The sequence below is a fragment of the Microtus ochrogaster genome, chromosome 8 (assembly GCF_000317375.1).
Source record: "Microtus ochrogaster isolate Prairie Vole_2 chromosome 8, MicOch1.0, whole genome shotgun sequence".
Classification (NCBI taxonomy): domain Eukaryota; kingdom Metazoa; phylum Chordata; class Mammalia; order Rodentia; family Cricetidae; genus Microtus; species Microtus ochrogaster.
The window spans coordinates 62,843,743-62,862,747 of NC_022015.1; the positions used below are offsets into that span (position 1 = coordinate 62,843,743).

The following is a 19,005-nucleotide window of genomic DNA, read 5'->3' on the forward strand; positions in this document are numbered from 1 at the left end:
CCAAGGGCTGGAGAGATCGCTCAGTGGTTAAGAGCACTGGCTGCTCTTCCAGAGGTCCTGAGTTCAATTCCCAGCAACCACATGGTGGCTCACAACCATCTGTAATGAGATCTGGTGCCCTCTTCTGGCATGCAGACATACATGCAGGCAGAATGTTGTATACATAATAAATAAATAAAATCTTTAAAAAAAAAAGAAGTTTCCCAAAGGCTCCTAAGAGGACTATGCAGAGAAAGCTTTCTTAAAAGCTATTGTAGGGGCTGGGCTTGGTGATGCAAGCATTTAGTCCCAGCATTCAAAAGGAGAGTAGGGAGGACTGCAAGTCCCAGGCCAGTCTGGGTACAGTGAGATTCTCAAAACCAAACCAAACCAGGAAGTGTGGAGTAGGAGACTAGCAAGGTTTACAAGCAAAGGCAAGAGCGCCCTCTTGTGGAGATAAAAAAACTGGATTTTTTTTTTTCTCCCCCTTCATTCTCCATTTCTCATTTATTTCCCCACAAGACTACTAGAGAGGGATCACAAATAGCTAGGGGATAATGCAGTTGATCTCAGCCAAAAGGCTGCAGGATAATAATCCCAAGGAGAAAGAATATTAACTTTGCCTCTCCATAGGCTGCAGGCTTGTGGAGATCTTCACATTGTGCTCAACACCGGACTTAGTAAAGCCAGTTGAGAAGCCAGGGAGTCCTCCCCAGCCTGTCAGAGAATTTCTAGTGGGCCCAGTCTCAACTCACAGATACCAAGACAAACTAAGTTAGTATGACCACCAAGGAGGGTGGGAACACAGCTCAGTAGTGGCGTACCCGCCCAGAACACACAAAGGTAATCCCTAGCCCTGGATACGGGAGTAGGAGGAGGCAGGGAGTGATGGCAACAGAGGCCTATCTATGCATCCAGGACAAGAGATCACAGATGGAAACAAAAAGGCAGAAAAAACCAAGGTGGCAAAAAGCCACAGTAACTGCACCTCTAGACTAGCCCACATAATTTTCTTTCAAAGTTCCCAGGGCACAGTCTGAAAAGACAGGTAGGAGGTATACTGTGCACCACTGTTCATCCTGCCATCTGGTGTCAGTAAGGAGGAAGTGGGCTAGCACACACTCTTGAGGACCCCTGGGAGGCTCTTTAATAGCAGCTGCCCTTGAAAAACCAAAGTCATGTATGGCTCTCCCTAGAATGTTCTCCACACATCTGGGGGAAATGACAGCTAGCAATTCCAACTCACTGCCTGTTGGGCCTCATGAGGCCTGGACATGAGGCCCAGTGTAATTTCCTAAGCCTAACGAGTTTGGTGAGGCCTAGTGTAACTTCCTGAGCCTAGCTCTAGTTCGGAGGCATGTTTCTGGCTACCCAACCTAGACCGCCTTGGCCCAGCAATTGCTAGCATGGCAGAATATTATTGGCCCTTATTCCTTACTCTGCCTCAACCAATCCCAAACGTCTCCATCTCATCACAATACTGAAGAGTCCATGGGCCTCTGGGAGTCCAAAGGTGAATGGTGGCACGCACTCTCTCCTTAAGTGCATAGTAGTTTGAGCTCTCTGCTCTGTTTTCTGGGATGTGAACTGTCTCTGTCAGCTTTATTGGCCTCCTTTATTCAAGGAAGGAAGTGACAGATAGCCCAAGGTTCTGCCTAGGGAAGGGCTTCCTTATTGCCTGGTCTGAATTCAGCACCCTGCTGACGTGGATTGCGCATCCAGTCCCAGCCCTCTTTAGGCTCAGGATCCCTAGCCCTTTCTCTTCCCCCAGATTATTCATGGACTGTGTGAGTGAAGTTTCCACGGGGGGGGGGGGGGGGACTCCTGAGTCCCGCCAAAAGAAACAGTACAGGCTAAGCCATTAAAAAGCAAACATCACACGATTGTTCAGGCCTGGGAGGCTGGGGTTTATTGAAAAGTTTAAATATGATCCTTTAAAATATTACAACGTCGTATCATGCTGCCTGCATGTATGGGTCAAAATCGAGTAATATTGTTGCATCTAAAGTAACTAGGTCAACAACCTTATCAACTAACAAAACTTATTAGCTGATAAGAGACATGGATGCAAGCAAGCAAAGCAGGCAAACCTGGGCATCCTGCACACGATACAGTGCACACAACACTGGTTTTCCAAATAGAATTCCTGAGTTGAATGTTGATCGGACAATACCCAATTCATTTGCGTGGAAATGAACCAGGCCCCTTGTCACAGGCAGCCAGCTTTGGCTTCAGGCAGACACCATCGTGGCAGCAGCACTCACTGTCGGATAATTCATGGTTTGTCCCTCCACAGGATGCTTCTTCACAGAAAGGGGACCTGATGACCTGCCACACAGGAACACACACAGCCGAGTCTACCAAGTGTATCAGTCTTCAAGGTATTTGCAAGAGATTTGTTTTTTAATCAGTGCAATCTCCTTTCCAAGATTCTTGACTCCCCCCCACACACACACACATACACACGCACACACCTTGGCTTAGCCTGAAAAAATCTGAATATTTGCTAAATGCTTGTTAATGAGGTTTGATGAAACTTAAGAGAGAGAATTTAGTTCTAAAAAGGCTGGGATACCACTGGATTTGGCTAGCGATTTCATAAAAAGCATGAAAAATGTTGTTTAGACAGGTGAACACCGGAATGTTAGGCTGGGGAGCATCTAAGGCAAGAAAACGAGACTTGAGCACTTTGTTTTATTTGTTTTATTTGTCTTTGGTCTTTTGAGATAAAGTCTCACTGTCTAGAAAAGCCCTAAATCCACAGCAGTCTCTCCGTCACAGTCTCCCACGTGCAGGCTCACACTGCTGTGTCAAGCCCAGAATAAGGTACTTTCATACTGAATTCCAATCAGAGACAGAATTATTTTTGCTCACCAACGATGACTTGAAGTCTCCTGTATGTGCTCACACGTGTTGGGTGGAATAGAAAGGTAATCGAGAAGTCTTTATAGTACAGAGGGGTTGGGGAGGTGGCTTAGTGGGTAAAGTGCTCATTCCTAAAGCACGAGAACCTGAGTTTATATCCCTAGAACCAATGTAAAAAACGCTGGGAGGGGCACCGTGTGCCTTTAAGCTCAGCACTGGTAAGAGCAAAGGTAGACAGGCAAATCCTGGAGGCTCCCTGGCCAGTCAGTCCAGCTGAAACGGCAAGCTCCAGATTCAGCAAGAGACCCTCTCTCAAAAAATAAGATGAAAAGTATCTGAGGAAGGCATCCTGATACTAGCCATGACCTCCACACAAGGCAGGTCTGGCCAGTGCATAGCACACGCATACGCACGTCTATGTGGCACACATACACGAAAAGCAATTGTAAAAAGTAACAAAATGATTACAATGCCATTTCCACACACCACCCATACTCTTTAAAGACTCAAGAAGGCATCACTGGTGGTAACACCAGCCTGATAATCATAATTAGCATGCTTCTTACTGACTAGAGAGCATTGGATAGCTTCAAAGTCATCATCTTCTTGCATATGAAAAAAAAAGCAAAAGATCTAGCTAGGTAAGGAAAACACAAGTATTTTACAGAAATTAAGCAAATAAATTTTTGCCCTAGTAAAGGGTACATATCTCAAGTCTGGCTTTCACTGATATTTCCTCAGTAGACTGACTATTTCATTGTACATCCTCCAGGGGGCGTCCAAACCCCAAATAAAATCCAGATGTTCCCACTCAGGAATGCGCTTGTGGTACACCAAGTTGGGGAGCTGAGTCAGTAAGATATTGATGTCAGTGGTGTCTGCCAGCCAGTCCTGGCCCCCGCTCCACAGAGCAGTGGGTACAGTCATGTCCTTCATGTCATACACTGGAGGGTAACTCTATAAGAAAAAAAAAGAGTCATAGAAACCTTTGTAATTGTTTTTGGTACCGTTTTTAAAATTATAATGATTGCAATATTCATTGAAAAACAAATGTCTAGCAAGTCTGATCTACAATTAAAACAAACAAAATCGCACATAGTTTGAGAATCACTTTCATTATGTTTTCAGGCAGTCATTACAAGGAAAGAATTGGAAACGTGGAGATGTTCTGCCCCACTGGAGGGACCATTTAATCCTTAGCTATCGCCATGGTTATCCCCAGATGTGAATGCAAGGACCCAGCGGAGAAGCTCTGTAGGTAGATCCTCCTACCTTCTCCCTCCGAATGTGAGAGAAGCCGCACAAATCCTCCATGGATCAATTTTCTAACCTTTAAGCCACAAACAAGGGCTACTTCAAGAATTAAGAAACACAGGAAGATTTTTGTACTTCAGGGAACTCAGTGCTCAAAAATGGAAATTTTATTTGCACAGAGAAGAAAATGTTTAAGCCATGTAATGTCTGAGGTCCAGCAAGGCCAACAGCCCAGGGCATGCTGATTCTAAAGCATATGCTTATGGTCCTACTGAATCTCAGTAGCCCCGGATCTACAGCCGGACAGGATGGGGACAGGAGACCTGTATCATTGCACCACTGACAGAGCTGGAGACATCTGAGCGGAAAAACATCCTACCTAGCCAATTCTGTCAACAACATTTTCCCCGGCAGCCAAGCCCAGTCGAGTTCTGGAAAACCAAGCTGGCTTCTCTGGTGAGTTTTCAAAGCTTGTTTTAAATGAAAAGTTTTACCTGGTTGTAATGAAAATAATTCTTGTCACTGCTTCCCCAGTCAAAAGCTTGAAGCTTATGGTGTTTAACAACCTAAAAACGATAAAATTTGGAGAAAAAAGTTAGCAGACACAGAAGTCTGAGAAAATATCATTGGTTGCTAGTCAGTCAGGTCCTCACAAATCAAGTTATAACCAAATCCAGGTTTATTCATCATTTCCAAATAATACATACACACACACACACACACACACACACACACACACACACACACACACACAATTTCAGTATTTCGGTGGAGGGATTGAGACAGAGTATCTCTGTGTAACAAACAAGCCTGGCTGTCCTGGGACTCACTTTGTAGACCAGGCTGGCCTCGAACTCATAGAAATCCACCTGCCTCTGCCTCCTGAGTGCTGGGGTTAAAGGCATGTGCCACCACACCTGGCTCCAAATCATTATTTGAAATAAAATTAAACAACGCTCTGGTTTCCTTTTCCATACAACTGAATTTCTGACAGCACAGTTGCGAAAACAGCTATGACCAGAAGGGTTACCCCTATAAGATGAAATTTATCTGTGTGGACGTTTTTCCACTAAAATTTGCTTCTGTGGCTTTTTCAAGGAAGTAGTGATTTGACTTGGAGATATACATGCATACTGATGTTTCAAACTGTTATCAGCTACTGTATGTACAACAGTGGTCCAGTAAGGATGCACCACTACATGACATTATAACCATCATTGTTGGTGTTCCGTATACTCTATGATGTTCAAACAACAACGAAACTGCTAACTGAAACATTACCCAAAACGTATACCTCTCCTTAAGCAATGCCTTACTGTACAAACATATGGTTGTTTGTTGTCTACCTTACTTATCTATATGTATTGTTTGCCCAGATTTTTGAGAGTATACGTGTGTGTGTGTGTGTGTGTGTGTGTGTGTGTGTGTGTGTGTGTTATACACTTGCATATGTATGGAGGCCAGAGGTTGATTTGGGGTATCTTCATCATCAGTCTCTCTCCATCTTGTTTTTTGGTACAGGATCTCTCTGAACCTGAAGCTCACTGATTGGCTATATTGGCCAGCGAGCCCCAGGGACTTTTTCTGTCCCCCATTCCTCACAGTGGGATTATAGGCAGGATTCACCAAGCATCCTGATGTCATTAGATCCTCATACTTGTATGGCAAACATTTTTGCTACCTGAATCATCTTCCCAACCCCATTTGTTCATGTTTTAACGACTTACTAGCTGATCGACTTCAGACCTGGTACATAGCACTAATTTTTTCTGTATGACAACACAATTTTAACTCGTGATACTATCATTGTGAAAGGGTAAGACTATAATATGAAGATAAAAACAAAAACTCATTTATTTGTGAAATTTCAAACAACACAAATTAATATGTCCTCTAACTGCCCAAATTTAAATGAATTAAACCCAAAATAAGAAAGCCAAAAGAACTGCAAATTGTTCATTTTGACCAAATGATGGGACTTGGCTAAGAAAAAACAAACAAACAAAAAACAAAAACAAACAAGCAAAACCAGAGACATTCTTTGTCAGAAATGCTTTTGATCGATGCGAACTTTCAGTTCTCATCAATTACATACACTTTACACTTTTCTTTTTGATAGGATAAAATCAGTGTGAGATTGGATTCTAGAGGGAATTGCCACAGTAGAGATGTTTAGCATCCATTTTTTGCCATTGCGTATGACAGGTATTAAATACTTGTGACAGACTTATAGCACCTGTGAGTGAGTCCACTTCTATCTCTAACTGCAAGTGAAAACGGAACGCACATTTTAGTTTTCCACGTTCTCACACGGTATACTTGTATATCAGGCCCCAGGTGAGTGTGAAAGAGATTGTAGTCAGCCTGAATTTAGTGTGCTCAGAGTCATTTGGGACTTCAAGCTACCAGCACCGTTTTTAAAAAGTTAATAGGGGCTAGAGAGATGGCTCAGAGGTTAAGAGCATTGCCTGCTCTTCCAAAGGTCCTGAGTTCAATTTCCAGCAACCACATGGTGGCTCACAACCATCTGAAATGAAAACTGATGCCCTCTTCTGGCCTACAGGCAGGCACACAAGACAGAATATTGTATACATAATAAATTAATAAATATTTAAGAAAATAAAATAAAAAGTTAATCAAATGTACATTTCTTTCAACAAAAAGCAGCAAGTTTCAAACAGTGGATGACATCAGAATGATCTAAGGTAGTTATTAAGATGCAGATCCAACGAACACATTCAGAATTCAGATCCTGGATAGATGTGGGATAGGCCCAGAAATCTATTTCATCAGTATTCTCAGAGTAGTGAGGCTAACACTGTAAAGGTTGGTGAAGTCAGGCTTCTTCCAAGGGGATTAAGTCCCCAGGATCTGGGCAGTGGTAGGGAGGGGAGAGACAAGCTTGGGTTTGGTTAGTGGGAACTGGTTATAAGCTTGTCAGATTCTGCCTGGAGGCTGATGTGGGTTACCCTGACTGTCAATTTGACTAAATTCAGAATTAACTAAGAGACACTAGTAGGCATGTCTGTTTCTATGAGGGTGTTTCCAGGCAGGCTTATCTGAGAAGGATGGAAGATCTACCCTAAATAACAAGAAGAAAGGAGAAAAATGAGCTGAGAACCAGTATTATTTCCTGAGGCCATCTGACCACAAGTACCAAAGCCATCTCATGTGCTCAACAGGAGAGCCGCAGCAAGAAAGCACTAGGAAAGGATCAGACAAAGTAACTCCTGTATTGACAGAAGGACATCACAGTGAACATCCTCTCCACTGAGTCATGGATTTGGAAAAGGCTGAAATCACAAAGTCATTACCAGAGATCAATGCTATGGCCCTCAGTCTGCAGTCTTTGACCCTGGTCAGCTGCTTAAAGAGGCAGATGGAATCAGAACAGATGCCAGGGTTACAGTCAATCCAGCTGCTCTTCCCCAAACCCAGGGCCCAGTGGGGGCCTAGGACACTGAGGATGAAGGAAGACCCTACTGTGATGATGACATAGCATGGTCTCAGGGCAGCCACAGTTTCAACATGGCCAAGAGCCCCTGCAAAACCAGAACGAATGGTTACTTGTGATTTGCTATAGCATATGGCATACCACACATAGACTGCTGGTGGCCACTAAGCTGACAAGTAGCTCACTATCTGTCTTCAACGTGCCTCAGGCAGCCGGCAGCCATCTTTGAAAATGCATTGATTTCTGAGGTGACAGAAATGGGGCCTTTTTGAGATATGTCCAATGGGAGAAGCAAAATGTTCACATGTGTTGGGGGAAGAGGTTAGTATGAGAACATATGAGGAAAACAGATGTTCATAAACAGAAATATACTTGAGAGTTGCGCAGACTGAAGAAAGGGCATTTGTGAATCTGAGTGCTTCCCGAGGCCTAAAGCACCGGTCAAGTGATAAGTGTGCTGCAATCAAGGCACAGACAGCTTGCATTCTGGGGACCACTCTTCTAAGCCCCAGCAAGTGCTGTCAGCTGACATTTAGCTTTCCTGACACAACAATAAGGAGTGTCTTAAGGAGAAGCCTGTGAGAGGGGAGCTCTTGTTGGCCAGTGTCTCCGAACACACTTCTTCAGTCAGGGCTCCGAGGCAAGGGAGGTGCACACTTGGCTAGAGGAAGAAACTGGTGGACAAATTTTCTAAAACTACATATCTTTATGAATAAAAAGGACTGAACTACTGACAAATACAACGGGGATCATCTCAAAATAATTATGTTGAGAAAAACAGTCAGACCAAAGCAAACAAAAATGTTGTATTATATGCCTCTATTCAAATGAACCCTAGGAAAGGCGAAAGAAAAGAGATTGACAAAAAGCAAATCAGTTGTGAGGGAAGGATTTATCTGGGAATATGAGAGAACTTTTAGAGGTGGCAGCTGTATTTCCTGTCATACTTTAGGCAATGACATTATGGTTATGACAAAATGTATCAAGTTGTATAATGTAACTTGTACTATGTCACTTATATCTCAATAAAAATGTAAAAATAAAAGCCCAAAGTACAGATTCTCCATTGAAAATGAATTAGACTCTCTGCGGACACCAGAGTCTGCTTTGATTTGTCTGCAGGCTTTTGTTTATTATTCTTGTGTGCACATGGGGGCCGTATGTGCACTTGTGAAGAGCAGAGGACAATGTCCTGTGAAGTTGATTCCCTCCTTCTCCCTATGTGTTCTGAAATTGACTACATATTGCACGGCTTCCACAGCAAACACTTTAGTTGAGCCATCTTCCTGATCCATAGGCTTTATTTTATTATTTTAAATATCTTGCTTATTTTAGTTTACTTATGTATGAAGCGTGTGTGTATGTGTGGTCACACACACACACATGTACAATACACATATAGAAGTCAGAGGACAGCTTGGAGTGCATTCTGTTCTTAGACCTTGTAGGTCCTAGGAATCGAACTCAGGTCATCAGGCCTGGCAGAAAGTGCCTTTATCCACTGAGCCACTGCCTAGCCCCGTACGCTTCATTATTAAAGGTCAGTGTGCAAGCTCGCGTCTTACTTTTATTTGAGGGGTGTAATGCTTAAGGAGCGCAGTGTTTCTGATGCAGCCGTGTCTGCGCAGTACTCAGAAGCTGCTATCTAACATGCCTTTAGAGCATCTTGGGTTAAAGCGTAAACAGCCAAGCGTTGGACGTTTGAGATAACGGCTAGCTGGAAAAGACCATTCTCATAACCATGTTCTAAGTCCTTTTTTCTTGTCAGGTGGGAAAGGGAAGCAAGTTGTAAAGTCATTATTAGGGAAAAAAAATCTCCTTCTACATCAAATATTCGACCTATAACTGCTTCTTTTTGAAATGATTAAACAAAAGATACCAAGCAAATGCAGAGACATTTTCTACCTCAAATATGTACTTATTATCTATATGGGATTATTAAAATTTTATTTTCATTTTAAGAAACCATTTTGTGATCTATATGTGAACTCTAAATGCTCTAGAACTGGCATACATGCTTATGTGATAAAATGATCAAAATTTTATTTTAAACTGATGGCTTTGGCTCTGGTTTATCCACTGATGTTCCAGGCACATTGTGTCTGTGTGTTAGTGTTGAAATGATAGCTTCTACCCCTAGAAAATCATATTTTGCCAAACATGAAATAAAGTAAATCTGGTACACAATAAAAAAAAATAGGAAGGAGAAAGGAAAGGGGCGTAGGAAAGAGATATATAAATCTGAAGTGGAAATAAAAGAGAAAGGTGGGGGAAAAAAAGAGAAAAAAACCTCAACCCAGATCACTGCCGGATGAGCCCATGCCCAACACAGTGTATATCATGGATGATAACTAAAGTGCCCCAACTCAGTGACAAGCACCCAGGACTGTAGGAAGAACCAGAGCCCCATCTGTTTGAAGGGAACCCACAGCTTGGCCAGTACGAGCTTTACTCAATTCTATCGTTACATGTGCCCAGCTGTACCCCTGGCGTGCTTACCTGGGTCCAGTGTAGTAAGTTTTGCACAGACGTTCCCGCAGGATTGTGCGTTGTATACACGTCCACTCTCGACTGAAAGATGAATATGATGGGTTAGAGAATGAAAACAGTGGCAAGGTGATATTCATTAACACAATTTTGCTCTTCAAAGGACAAAATATAGAAATCTGTACATAGTTTTTCAGAATATTAATCTCTCAGAAGTCAGAATATATCTGCCTACAAATATATCCAATAAGCACAACCACACCTGCAGAGCACGGAAAAGCAACAGCGAGGTAGATGCTAGGGGCACAGGCTGTGGCCACGGCTCATCAGCCACAGCTCGTGTCTGTCTCCTTAATGCTTTCCTAAGCTTCTAAACTTCAGGAACTTAAAGTCTTCCTTTAATCATTAGGAAAAAATTGAAAATGTCATTTTTTTCAAAGTCCCTACCACCTTCATTACAGAATATTCTGTGCGGACCAGGATCTGACTAGACAGCTCAAACTTGAACTCAAGATCCTCCTGCCTCAGCCCCCAAGGGCTGGGGTTACAGGAATGCAGGGCTGGGGTTACAGTAAAGGCAACCACACCTGCCTTTACTCCAGAATTTTAGAGCCTGTTTTCAGAACTCAACATTCCAAAACACAAATGCATTTAGAAGCACAAGTACATTGTAAGCCAGAGATTTACACCTCAGAACAGTATGTAGAGACAAATGAGTATAATATATATCTCTGCGTATATATGTATACGAGATTCCAGGTTTAAACACACATAGCTTTTTTTATAGAACACACGACTAGAATAAGTGTTATAAAATATTATGACTATGACTGATCCACACATTATTTGCTTCTATATGGGTTCTATGTAGAAGGGACAGGAGTGAGCCCGAAGGCAGCAGCAGATGGGACCACTTGCTAAAGCTGACTGCTGTGTTCTTAAAGAGAGGACTCAAGTGGAGATAATAACTGACAGCTGCGGCCAAGCCTCTGTGCCAGCGAACATACCACATTTAAGTTCTTCTCATTGAAGCCACATATAAGAAAGAAGACATTTGTGCAAAGCTCCTCTATGACGACGTGGGTGCAAACGTGGGTGCTCAGCCACTTCATCACAGCACTCTGGGGAAGAAACTGTTTATGTCCAAACAAGTCCTGCAAGATAAAAAGAAACCCAAGGACGGTCAGCATTGCAACCTGGTGTACCTGCTTCAGCATCCCTACGTATGTTGCCTTCTAATCCAATTATTGGCCAAATCCAGTCCCCCTGTAGGCTATTTACTGCTTGTTTATTTCAAAATAGGGTCTTGCTGGATAGCTCTGGCTGGACTCATAATTTCTGTATACATATACATATATATATATATATATATATATATATATATATACACATGCATACATACACAGACCACACACATAGCACACAGGCTAGCCTCAAACTCATGAGATTCCTGCTGCCTCAGTCTCTCAAAGATTGGGATTATAGGTGTGAGCTACCATGAAGGATTATTTTTAATTTATTAAGAGATATTTTTATGGTGATAAAACACTTAACATTTATGATTTGAATCACTTTTTACTGTTCAGTTCCGTGGCAAGCACATTCACACTTGTGCGATTATCCCTGTGACGCATCTTCCGAACTCTTGCGTCTATGCCCATTAAACAATTACTCTGAACCCATCAGATGGTTAATGACTTCTCACTTCCTCTGTCCCCAGCTCCACATGGTTTTGTAAGTTTTATTGGAATCCAGTCACTGTATCCGTTTATGAATTATCTGTGGCTTTTATAGACAGGAACAGTCAATGGAAACCACTTGGCCCACAAGGTCAAACTCACTTGCTCTCTGGCTCTTTATAAAAGAAGTTTCCGGGGCTGGAGAGATGGCTCAGTGGTTAGGAGCATTGCCTGCTCTTCCAAAGGTCCTGAGTTCAATTCCCAGCAACCACATGGTGGCTCACAACCATCTGTAATGAGATCTGGTGCCCTCTTCTGGCCTTCAGGCATACACACAGACAGAATATTGTATACATAATAAATAAATAAATATTTAAAAAAAAAGAAGTTTCCCAGTCCCTAGTCTACATAGTCCTTAACCAATAGTCACTGAATCTGTGTTCCAGTACAGTTCCAGACCGGTCTCCTGTTGCATCACTACTATGCAACAGGAGACCGGTCTTCCTTATGCTGAACTCAGATCTGTCCCTTTGGACTCTCGCACACACCCACCCATGCTAGGAGAAGCAAGACCGGAAAACCCAAATATCTACGAAGGAAATGTTGTGAGTTGCGTCCCCTTAAAAGAGTAACATTTAAGTGTGCACTGTCAGTATTTGAGAATGGTCTTTCTAGTGTACTTTTAAAGAGGAGGATTCTGGCCACAAAGATAGTCATGGACACTTAACTGAAACTAAGATAAAACAGAAACTGCCGAGGAAGGCAGAGAGTAGGGTGATGCTTCTACAGCCAAAATGGCCAAAGGTCACCAGCACACCGCCAGGAGGGACAAGACATGCAACACCTTTGCCTGTAGGACCTAGGAGAGGAGCACAGGGGAACTGCAGACACAAATGAAGGCAGCCTCCCATGCAGCCTGCTTCTCTGCCTCTGAGTTGGTGATTCGGGAATATCAACTACGTTGACAAAACTGAGTTCTTGCTGAGCTCAGCACCAGACGCAACTACTACTTGTTCTGACTTATCACTAATCCGCAGATGGCAAAACATGGCTTCCTTTTGCCTCCCTTTAAAAAAATGTCAGTTATCTGATCTGCCGGGTAAATATCTCACTAGTTTAAATGTATAATATTGTTTTCTAGCCTCTTCAAGAAAACTTGGCCATCTATAGATAGATGGACTGTGACCTCTGTCTGTCTAAGTTACGATTTCTATCACTGCGGTAAAATACCATGGTCAAAGCCTTTTGGGGAAGAAAGGGTTTATTTCAGCTTATAGCTCTATATCACAGTCCACTATCTAAGCAAGCCAGGGTAGGAACTCACACTGGGCAGGAACCTGGAGGCAGGAACTGATGGAGAAACCATGACAGTGCTCTGTTTACTGGCCTGCTCCTTCATGACTTGCTCAGCCTGCTTTCTTCTAGAACCCAGGACCACCTGTGCAGGGGTGGCACCACCTGCAATGGGTTGCTCTCTCCAGCATCAATCACTAACTAAGAAATGACCCCCAAAACTTGCCTACACGCCAGTTGGGTAGGGGGTATCTCTCAGTTGGGTTTTCTCTTCCTAAATGACAGTAACCTGTGTCAAGCTGACATAAAAACTAGGCAGCACACTGTCAAGTCAATCTTCTGTTGGACAATGTATCAAACCTGAAAACACACATCAGGCCTAAATGATCTTCACCCAACAGCTGCACAAGTAGCTGAAAAGGACCAGAATTTCCACATGGAGACCTGGAAGGCAAGGCCACTCACAGCTCTTGGCTTAGTCTTCATAGCAGTCATGGTGACAACTGCACACAGTTGTCAAGTTCTCTGTTTAGCAAGATGATGCACCATTGGCTCACATCACAGTCCACCATGCCTTTGGGCTGTTGAAGGGTCTAAAGTTGACCTGTTGCCTAGAACTACTGACCCAGCTACTGCTGTGGCAAACTCCCCAGAAAACCACATCCATGCATGTGGTAGACACAGATAAAGGAGAATTTGCCTAACTATTTGTAATTAACTTTAATAGGTTTATAAATCATACTTTTATGTTTTTTCAAAGAATTAGAAAGGAACACTTTTCTTCCAGAAAAGCAACATGCATTTTTCACACCCGCTTAATGCAACGGTTTTAGGAATATTTATCTATTGGGTTTGTTTGCTTGTTTGTTTTTGTTTTTACTTTCCCGGTATGTGTCAGAAAGCACTCCAGTCTGAAACCATGATTCTCAAGTGCCAGGCCCATAGTCTTCACCAGAAACCATAGAGAATGTTTTGCAAAAACACGGATCCCTGATCTCCACTCCAGATTTTACAAAACACCATTTCTAAAGAGGGATGGGAGAAGTGTGGCATTTTCTGGTTTTCAAAGCTAACTCATAAACTCTAAGGAACAAGCTAGATTTATGACACGCATGCCTACACCAGGAGCTCCTACAACCACACTCCCCTGTCCACTCTAGAGCTCCACCCCCGAGCCTGGATGTCTACCACAGTAGTACCGCTAATTAACAACAGGTCTTCATCATCAAAAACTGCCTATGCCGCAGTGAATAAACAAATCGGTTAACAGGCTAGCTCTCCGTGGGAGAAATATGCAATCTGCAGAACAATGTATAGAGTTGGGTACCATCTGTGCTGAAACAAACCAATATATTTCTCTTGGTGCATCTCTATGTGCATAAATTCATATAGGGGGTCTATAGGAAAAGATCCCCAAACTGAATAATTTTAAAAAGGTATTAGGGAGGAGGCCTAGTATTCAGAAACTACTTGTAATTTCTGAAGTGTTTGTACTGTAAATGAATACTTCTACTAATGGAGACAGTCAAAATAAAATTTTGCCAGCATATTTGCTGGCACGATGAATTCCTATCACAAGAGTCTGGTGAGCGGTAGCTCTTTGTAACCGAAAACTTACTGTACCGCAGTTACAAAGACAATGGGGCACAACATTACAGTTGTTCTACCTCACTGAGGGTCTCATTAAGAGCATGTATGTATTTCCCGTAAAAGACTTTAAAATGGCCAGCGAGAGAGAGGGAGAGAGAAAGCCATGTTACACCCACCTCTAAGTAATGAGTCACTTAATAGCAGGGGTAAGTTCTTAGAGTCAAGTTCTCAAATAACATTATCATTGTGCAACCATCACATAGTATGCTTACACAACTCTAGATGGTGTAGGTCAACCACTTGACACAGACCCTTGACAAAATCAAAAAATGTGATGAACATGAGATTCATGAGGCCACTGCAGGCACATCATGCCACATGCCTTTACAATAAGCATTTTTGCGAGATGAAGGAGAACATGCTAAAATTATGATTTAAAGAATAGGGTGGAAATAAGCCAGTGATGGTTATTTTCATGACCAAGAATGGCATTCTGTTTCACTTCTGCTGTTGTTGTCAAACACTCCAAACAAAAGCAACTTGGGAAAGAAAGGGGTTTATCGCATCCAGGTCACATGCCATCTTAAAGGGAAATCAGTGACGGAACTTAAAGGGGAGGAACCACAGAGGTTCTTGCTGGCTCACTCACAGGCTGACACTTTTTTATAATTAGCTTTCTTATACAACCAGGACTACTTGCACAGGGATGATGCTGTCCACAGTGGGCTGAGACTTCCTGTACTAATAGTCAAGACAGTCTCCCACAGACATGCCACAGGCTAATATGACTGAGACAATTCCTCAATTAGAACTTTTTTCTCAGATGACTCTAAGCTGTGTCAAGTTGGTGGTTAAAGCCAACGATGACAGAAATACTATGCATAACTATATACCCTACACTTTCATATAACTCTTGTGACCATAGATTCTTGTGTGGGAGCTATATGTTGGACTCTCACTAATTGATAGGAAGTTTTCGGTTTCACTGTAACCTGTTGGGACCACAATCCAATGCATGATTCTCTTGTCAAAAGCCCATTACAGGGCAGGACTTATGGCTCAGTCATTAAAAATTAGGCTCACAGCCAAACCATCAAAAACCCATACTGTATATAATGCTGTATAGTATTTCATGTGTATGTGTGTGTGTTTGTTTGTTTAAAATATATAATGCAGGAAAAATGGACTGTCCATTCTTAATGAGCTTAAACTCCCCCTCAAGAGTGCTGTTTCCCCTTAGAATGGCACAGCTCTAGGGCTCAGCACAGATATGTTTAAGGGCCCAATAATGTCTTAGTTCATTTTCAGTATGGCTAGGGACAGGCACATAGGAATGGCATATTTCTTCTCTCCTATCTCCTGTCTACTCCTGTGCACCCACTTGCCCTGGGGATGAAAAGCAACTCGATGAATGCTTAGGTAAGTTCCTTTTTCAAAGATTTCCTTCTCTCTTCTTTGTCTATTAGGTAGGGAGCCTAACTAACACGTTAGCTATGAATACCTGCAGCTGTATGTCTAGTTAAGAATGCGGTTCCCTAGGCGCCTCTGCAGGAGGAGGGGTGAAGGCAAGCCCACCCACTGTGCACACATATACAATATGTACGTTCCAGCAACAGCACATACAGAGAACACTGGCGATTCGCCTCCAATGACTAATTTCTCAGCTCAGAAGAGAATATCTGAGAAGAAGGGAGGGTGGGTGCAACCCAAATACCTCAAAAAGAATGTCTGGCAACCGTCCAAGCTTGACCATAGGGCTCAAGGCAAAATTGAGAGACACCACGGGGGCCAGGGCAAAAAACATTTTAATCTTCTTTGCCAGCTCAGGCATATGCAAGAATGCTATAAAACCTATGGGGCAAAAGAGAGAATTAGGACATCTAGTACTTCCAAAAACACACACACACACACACACACACACACACACACACACACACGAAAGGTCACCCATTGTGCCTACAGAGGAAGCCCACTAACGCACAAGTGCTACTGGCTTCAAACACTTGAACAGAACTTCTCAAACATTCCGGCTCAGAAACAGAATGTAGGTCTAGATTTCAGCCTATAATTCACATGGAAAGAAGGCCAGGGTAAGATATTCATAAATCCTCCCCTGTTTCAGTAGCAACATGAATCTCTACAGCTCCACCCGCCACTCTACCCCTCTGCCTCCTCCCATTCCTAATCTTCAGAACACCAGTGACTCCAAAGCCACAACAGACTCCACTGGCTGTAAAGTACCTTTTACACTTCTCTCAGATCTCCTCAGTACTACTTGTCCCTGGAACACTCTAGAAACACGCAAGTCACCTAGTCACAAAAGATGTAATTAAAGAAGAACCGCAGCTCCGTTTTCTGGAGGCCGAGGCAATTCAGTAACGTGTTCAGACCCCAAAAAGCCCCCACACCTTTCCTTTTGTGACTCTCCTTACAGAATGGACTCTATACAGATCATGAGCTACGAACATGTGAACCCCAAATGGCAGAACTGAATAAATTATGGAACATGGTCCTGGCCTCTCATTAGAGAAACTTGCTTGTTAAAATTAATGCTAATCTGTATTTTTTTTAAAACTTTGCAAAATGTTGTACTTTCCTTTATAATTAAAACATATTGAACTGAGAAGTTAATTCATAAAGGGCTGGCCATACAAACAAAGCCTGAGTTCAGTCCTCAAAACCCACATCACACAGCCAGGTGCGGTGGTCTACAATTTTAGTTTTAGCACTGGGCCAGCAGGAACAGGGGCATCCTGGAGGCTGGCTCACTGGCCAGCTGGTCTAGCCCAATCATTGTCTAGCTAGCCCAGGCTAGTGAGAGACTCAAAAGAACAAGGCAGGCAATGCCCACAAAGGACTGAGAGCGAAGGTTATCCTCCGATCTCCACACACTCACACTTACGCTCACAGACAAACACACACACAGAGACACACACACTCACACACACACACTCATGCTCTCTCACACATACAGACAGACACGCTCACACTTATGCTCAGAGACACACACAGACACATGCTCACACACACATACACACTCACACACACATACACACTCATGCTCTCTTTCACACACAGACACACATGGTCACGCTCACAGACAGACACACAGACACACGCTCACACACACATATACATACACACGCTCACACACACATATACATACACACGCTCACACACACAGACACATGTTCACACACACATACACACACACTCACGCTCTCTCTCACACACACACACATACATACACACACTCTCTCACACACAAATACACAAACACATGAAAACATATTACTTTTATAATCAACATAAATTAAAAATGCAAATGGCTTTTCAAACCTGAGTCTAAACTGTCATCTCAGTTACTTATGTTTCGCTTACCATTATTTCTTTAGTTACTGATTTATTTATTTTCGGTGGTGCTAAGGGATAGACCCTGGGGTTCAAAGATATGAGACAAGCATTTTACTTTGAGCTGCACCCCAGTCTGGCACTAAACACTTAAAGTATATTTTCCTTTAATGACTCTCTGAAGTTTCTTTTTTTGGGGGGAGGGGAGGTTCAAGACAGGGTTTTTTTTTCTTATGTAGCCCTGGGTGTCCAGCACTCACTCTGTACACTAGACTGGCCTCAAACTCAGAGATCCGCCTGCCTCTGCCTCCCGAGTGATGGGATTAATCTCTGAAGTTTCTGACATTAGAAGACTTCCCATTTTTCTAACCTCTCATATCCCTATGCTGCTTAAATTAGAAAACACATAACAAGATATAGCTTACGTCAATTCTTTCAACTTTAAGATACTTAACGACGTACAGTAAATTCTGAGTTTCTGTAGATTATTACTGAAAATTCCCTGCTCTGTTCATGATTTCTGCTGGACATTTAAAAAACAAAGAAACCTGTATTTGAAGTAACAACATTTTTGCGTAGCGTCACTTCCCTTCAGAGACAACCACCTTTTCCCATTTTAGCGTATACATACCTATGGTGGCACCTTGAGAATGACCCAGATAATACACTTGTTCTTGACCAGTTTTATTTATAATGTAGTTAATTGAAGCAGGTAGGTCATATTTCGCCATCTCATCAAAACTACAATTTAAAAAACAAAGGACTGTTCAATTGAAATAGCACACAAAAGTAGAGCAGCACAGTGACTTGGCCTGAAGCACATTGGCATACACTGAGCATGGCTAAAGAATTATTTGAGTATCCATTGTTCTAAACAATGTCACAATAAGCATTCTCTAATAAATGCCTTTTTGGTAAAAGTTCTTTCTTAAAGCCTTCTATAATACCTGGTACACTAAGCTGTAGTCTTTAACAAGGTAGGTAGGTGTGTGTGTGTGTGTGTGTGTGTGTGTGAGAGAGAGAGAGAGAGAGAGAGAGAGAGAGAGAGAGAGA

At 42.6% G+C, this 19,005-nt stretch overlaps 1 protein-coding gene across 1 annotated transcript in view; it reads right to left on the reverse strand.

Annotated features, from left to right (window-relative positions):
* Window positions 1–2,667: 2,667 nt before the first annotated feature.
* The window catches only part of Lipa (lipase A, lysosomal acid type), a 31,904-nt gene continuing 15,566 nt past the window's right edge, over window positions 2,668–19,005 (reverse strand). The window contains exons 5-10 of the mRNA XM_005352162.1: window positions 18,584–18,693; window positions 16,316–16,452; window positions 11,047–11,193; window positions 10,052–10,123; window positions 4,593–4,664; window positions 2,668–3,801 (exon numbers count right to left, since the gene is read on the reverse strand). Coding sequence (XP_005352219.2) covers window positions 3,568–3,801; window positions 4,593–4,664; window positions 10,052–10,123; window positions 11,047–11,193; window positions 16,316–16,452; window positions 18,584–18,693 — 772 coding nt within the window. The 3' untranslated portion in view covers window positions 2,668–3,567. The remainder of the gene's footprint in view (window positions 3,802–4,592; window positions 4,665–10,051; window positions 10,124–11,046; window positions 11,194–16,315; window positions 16,453–18,583; window positions 18,694–19,005) is intronic.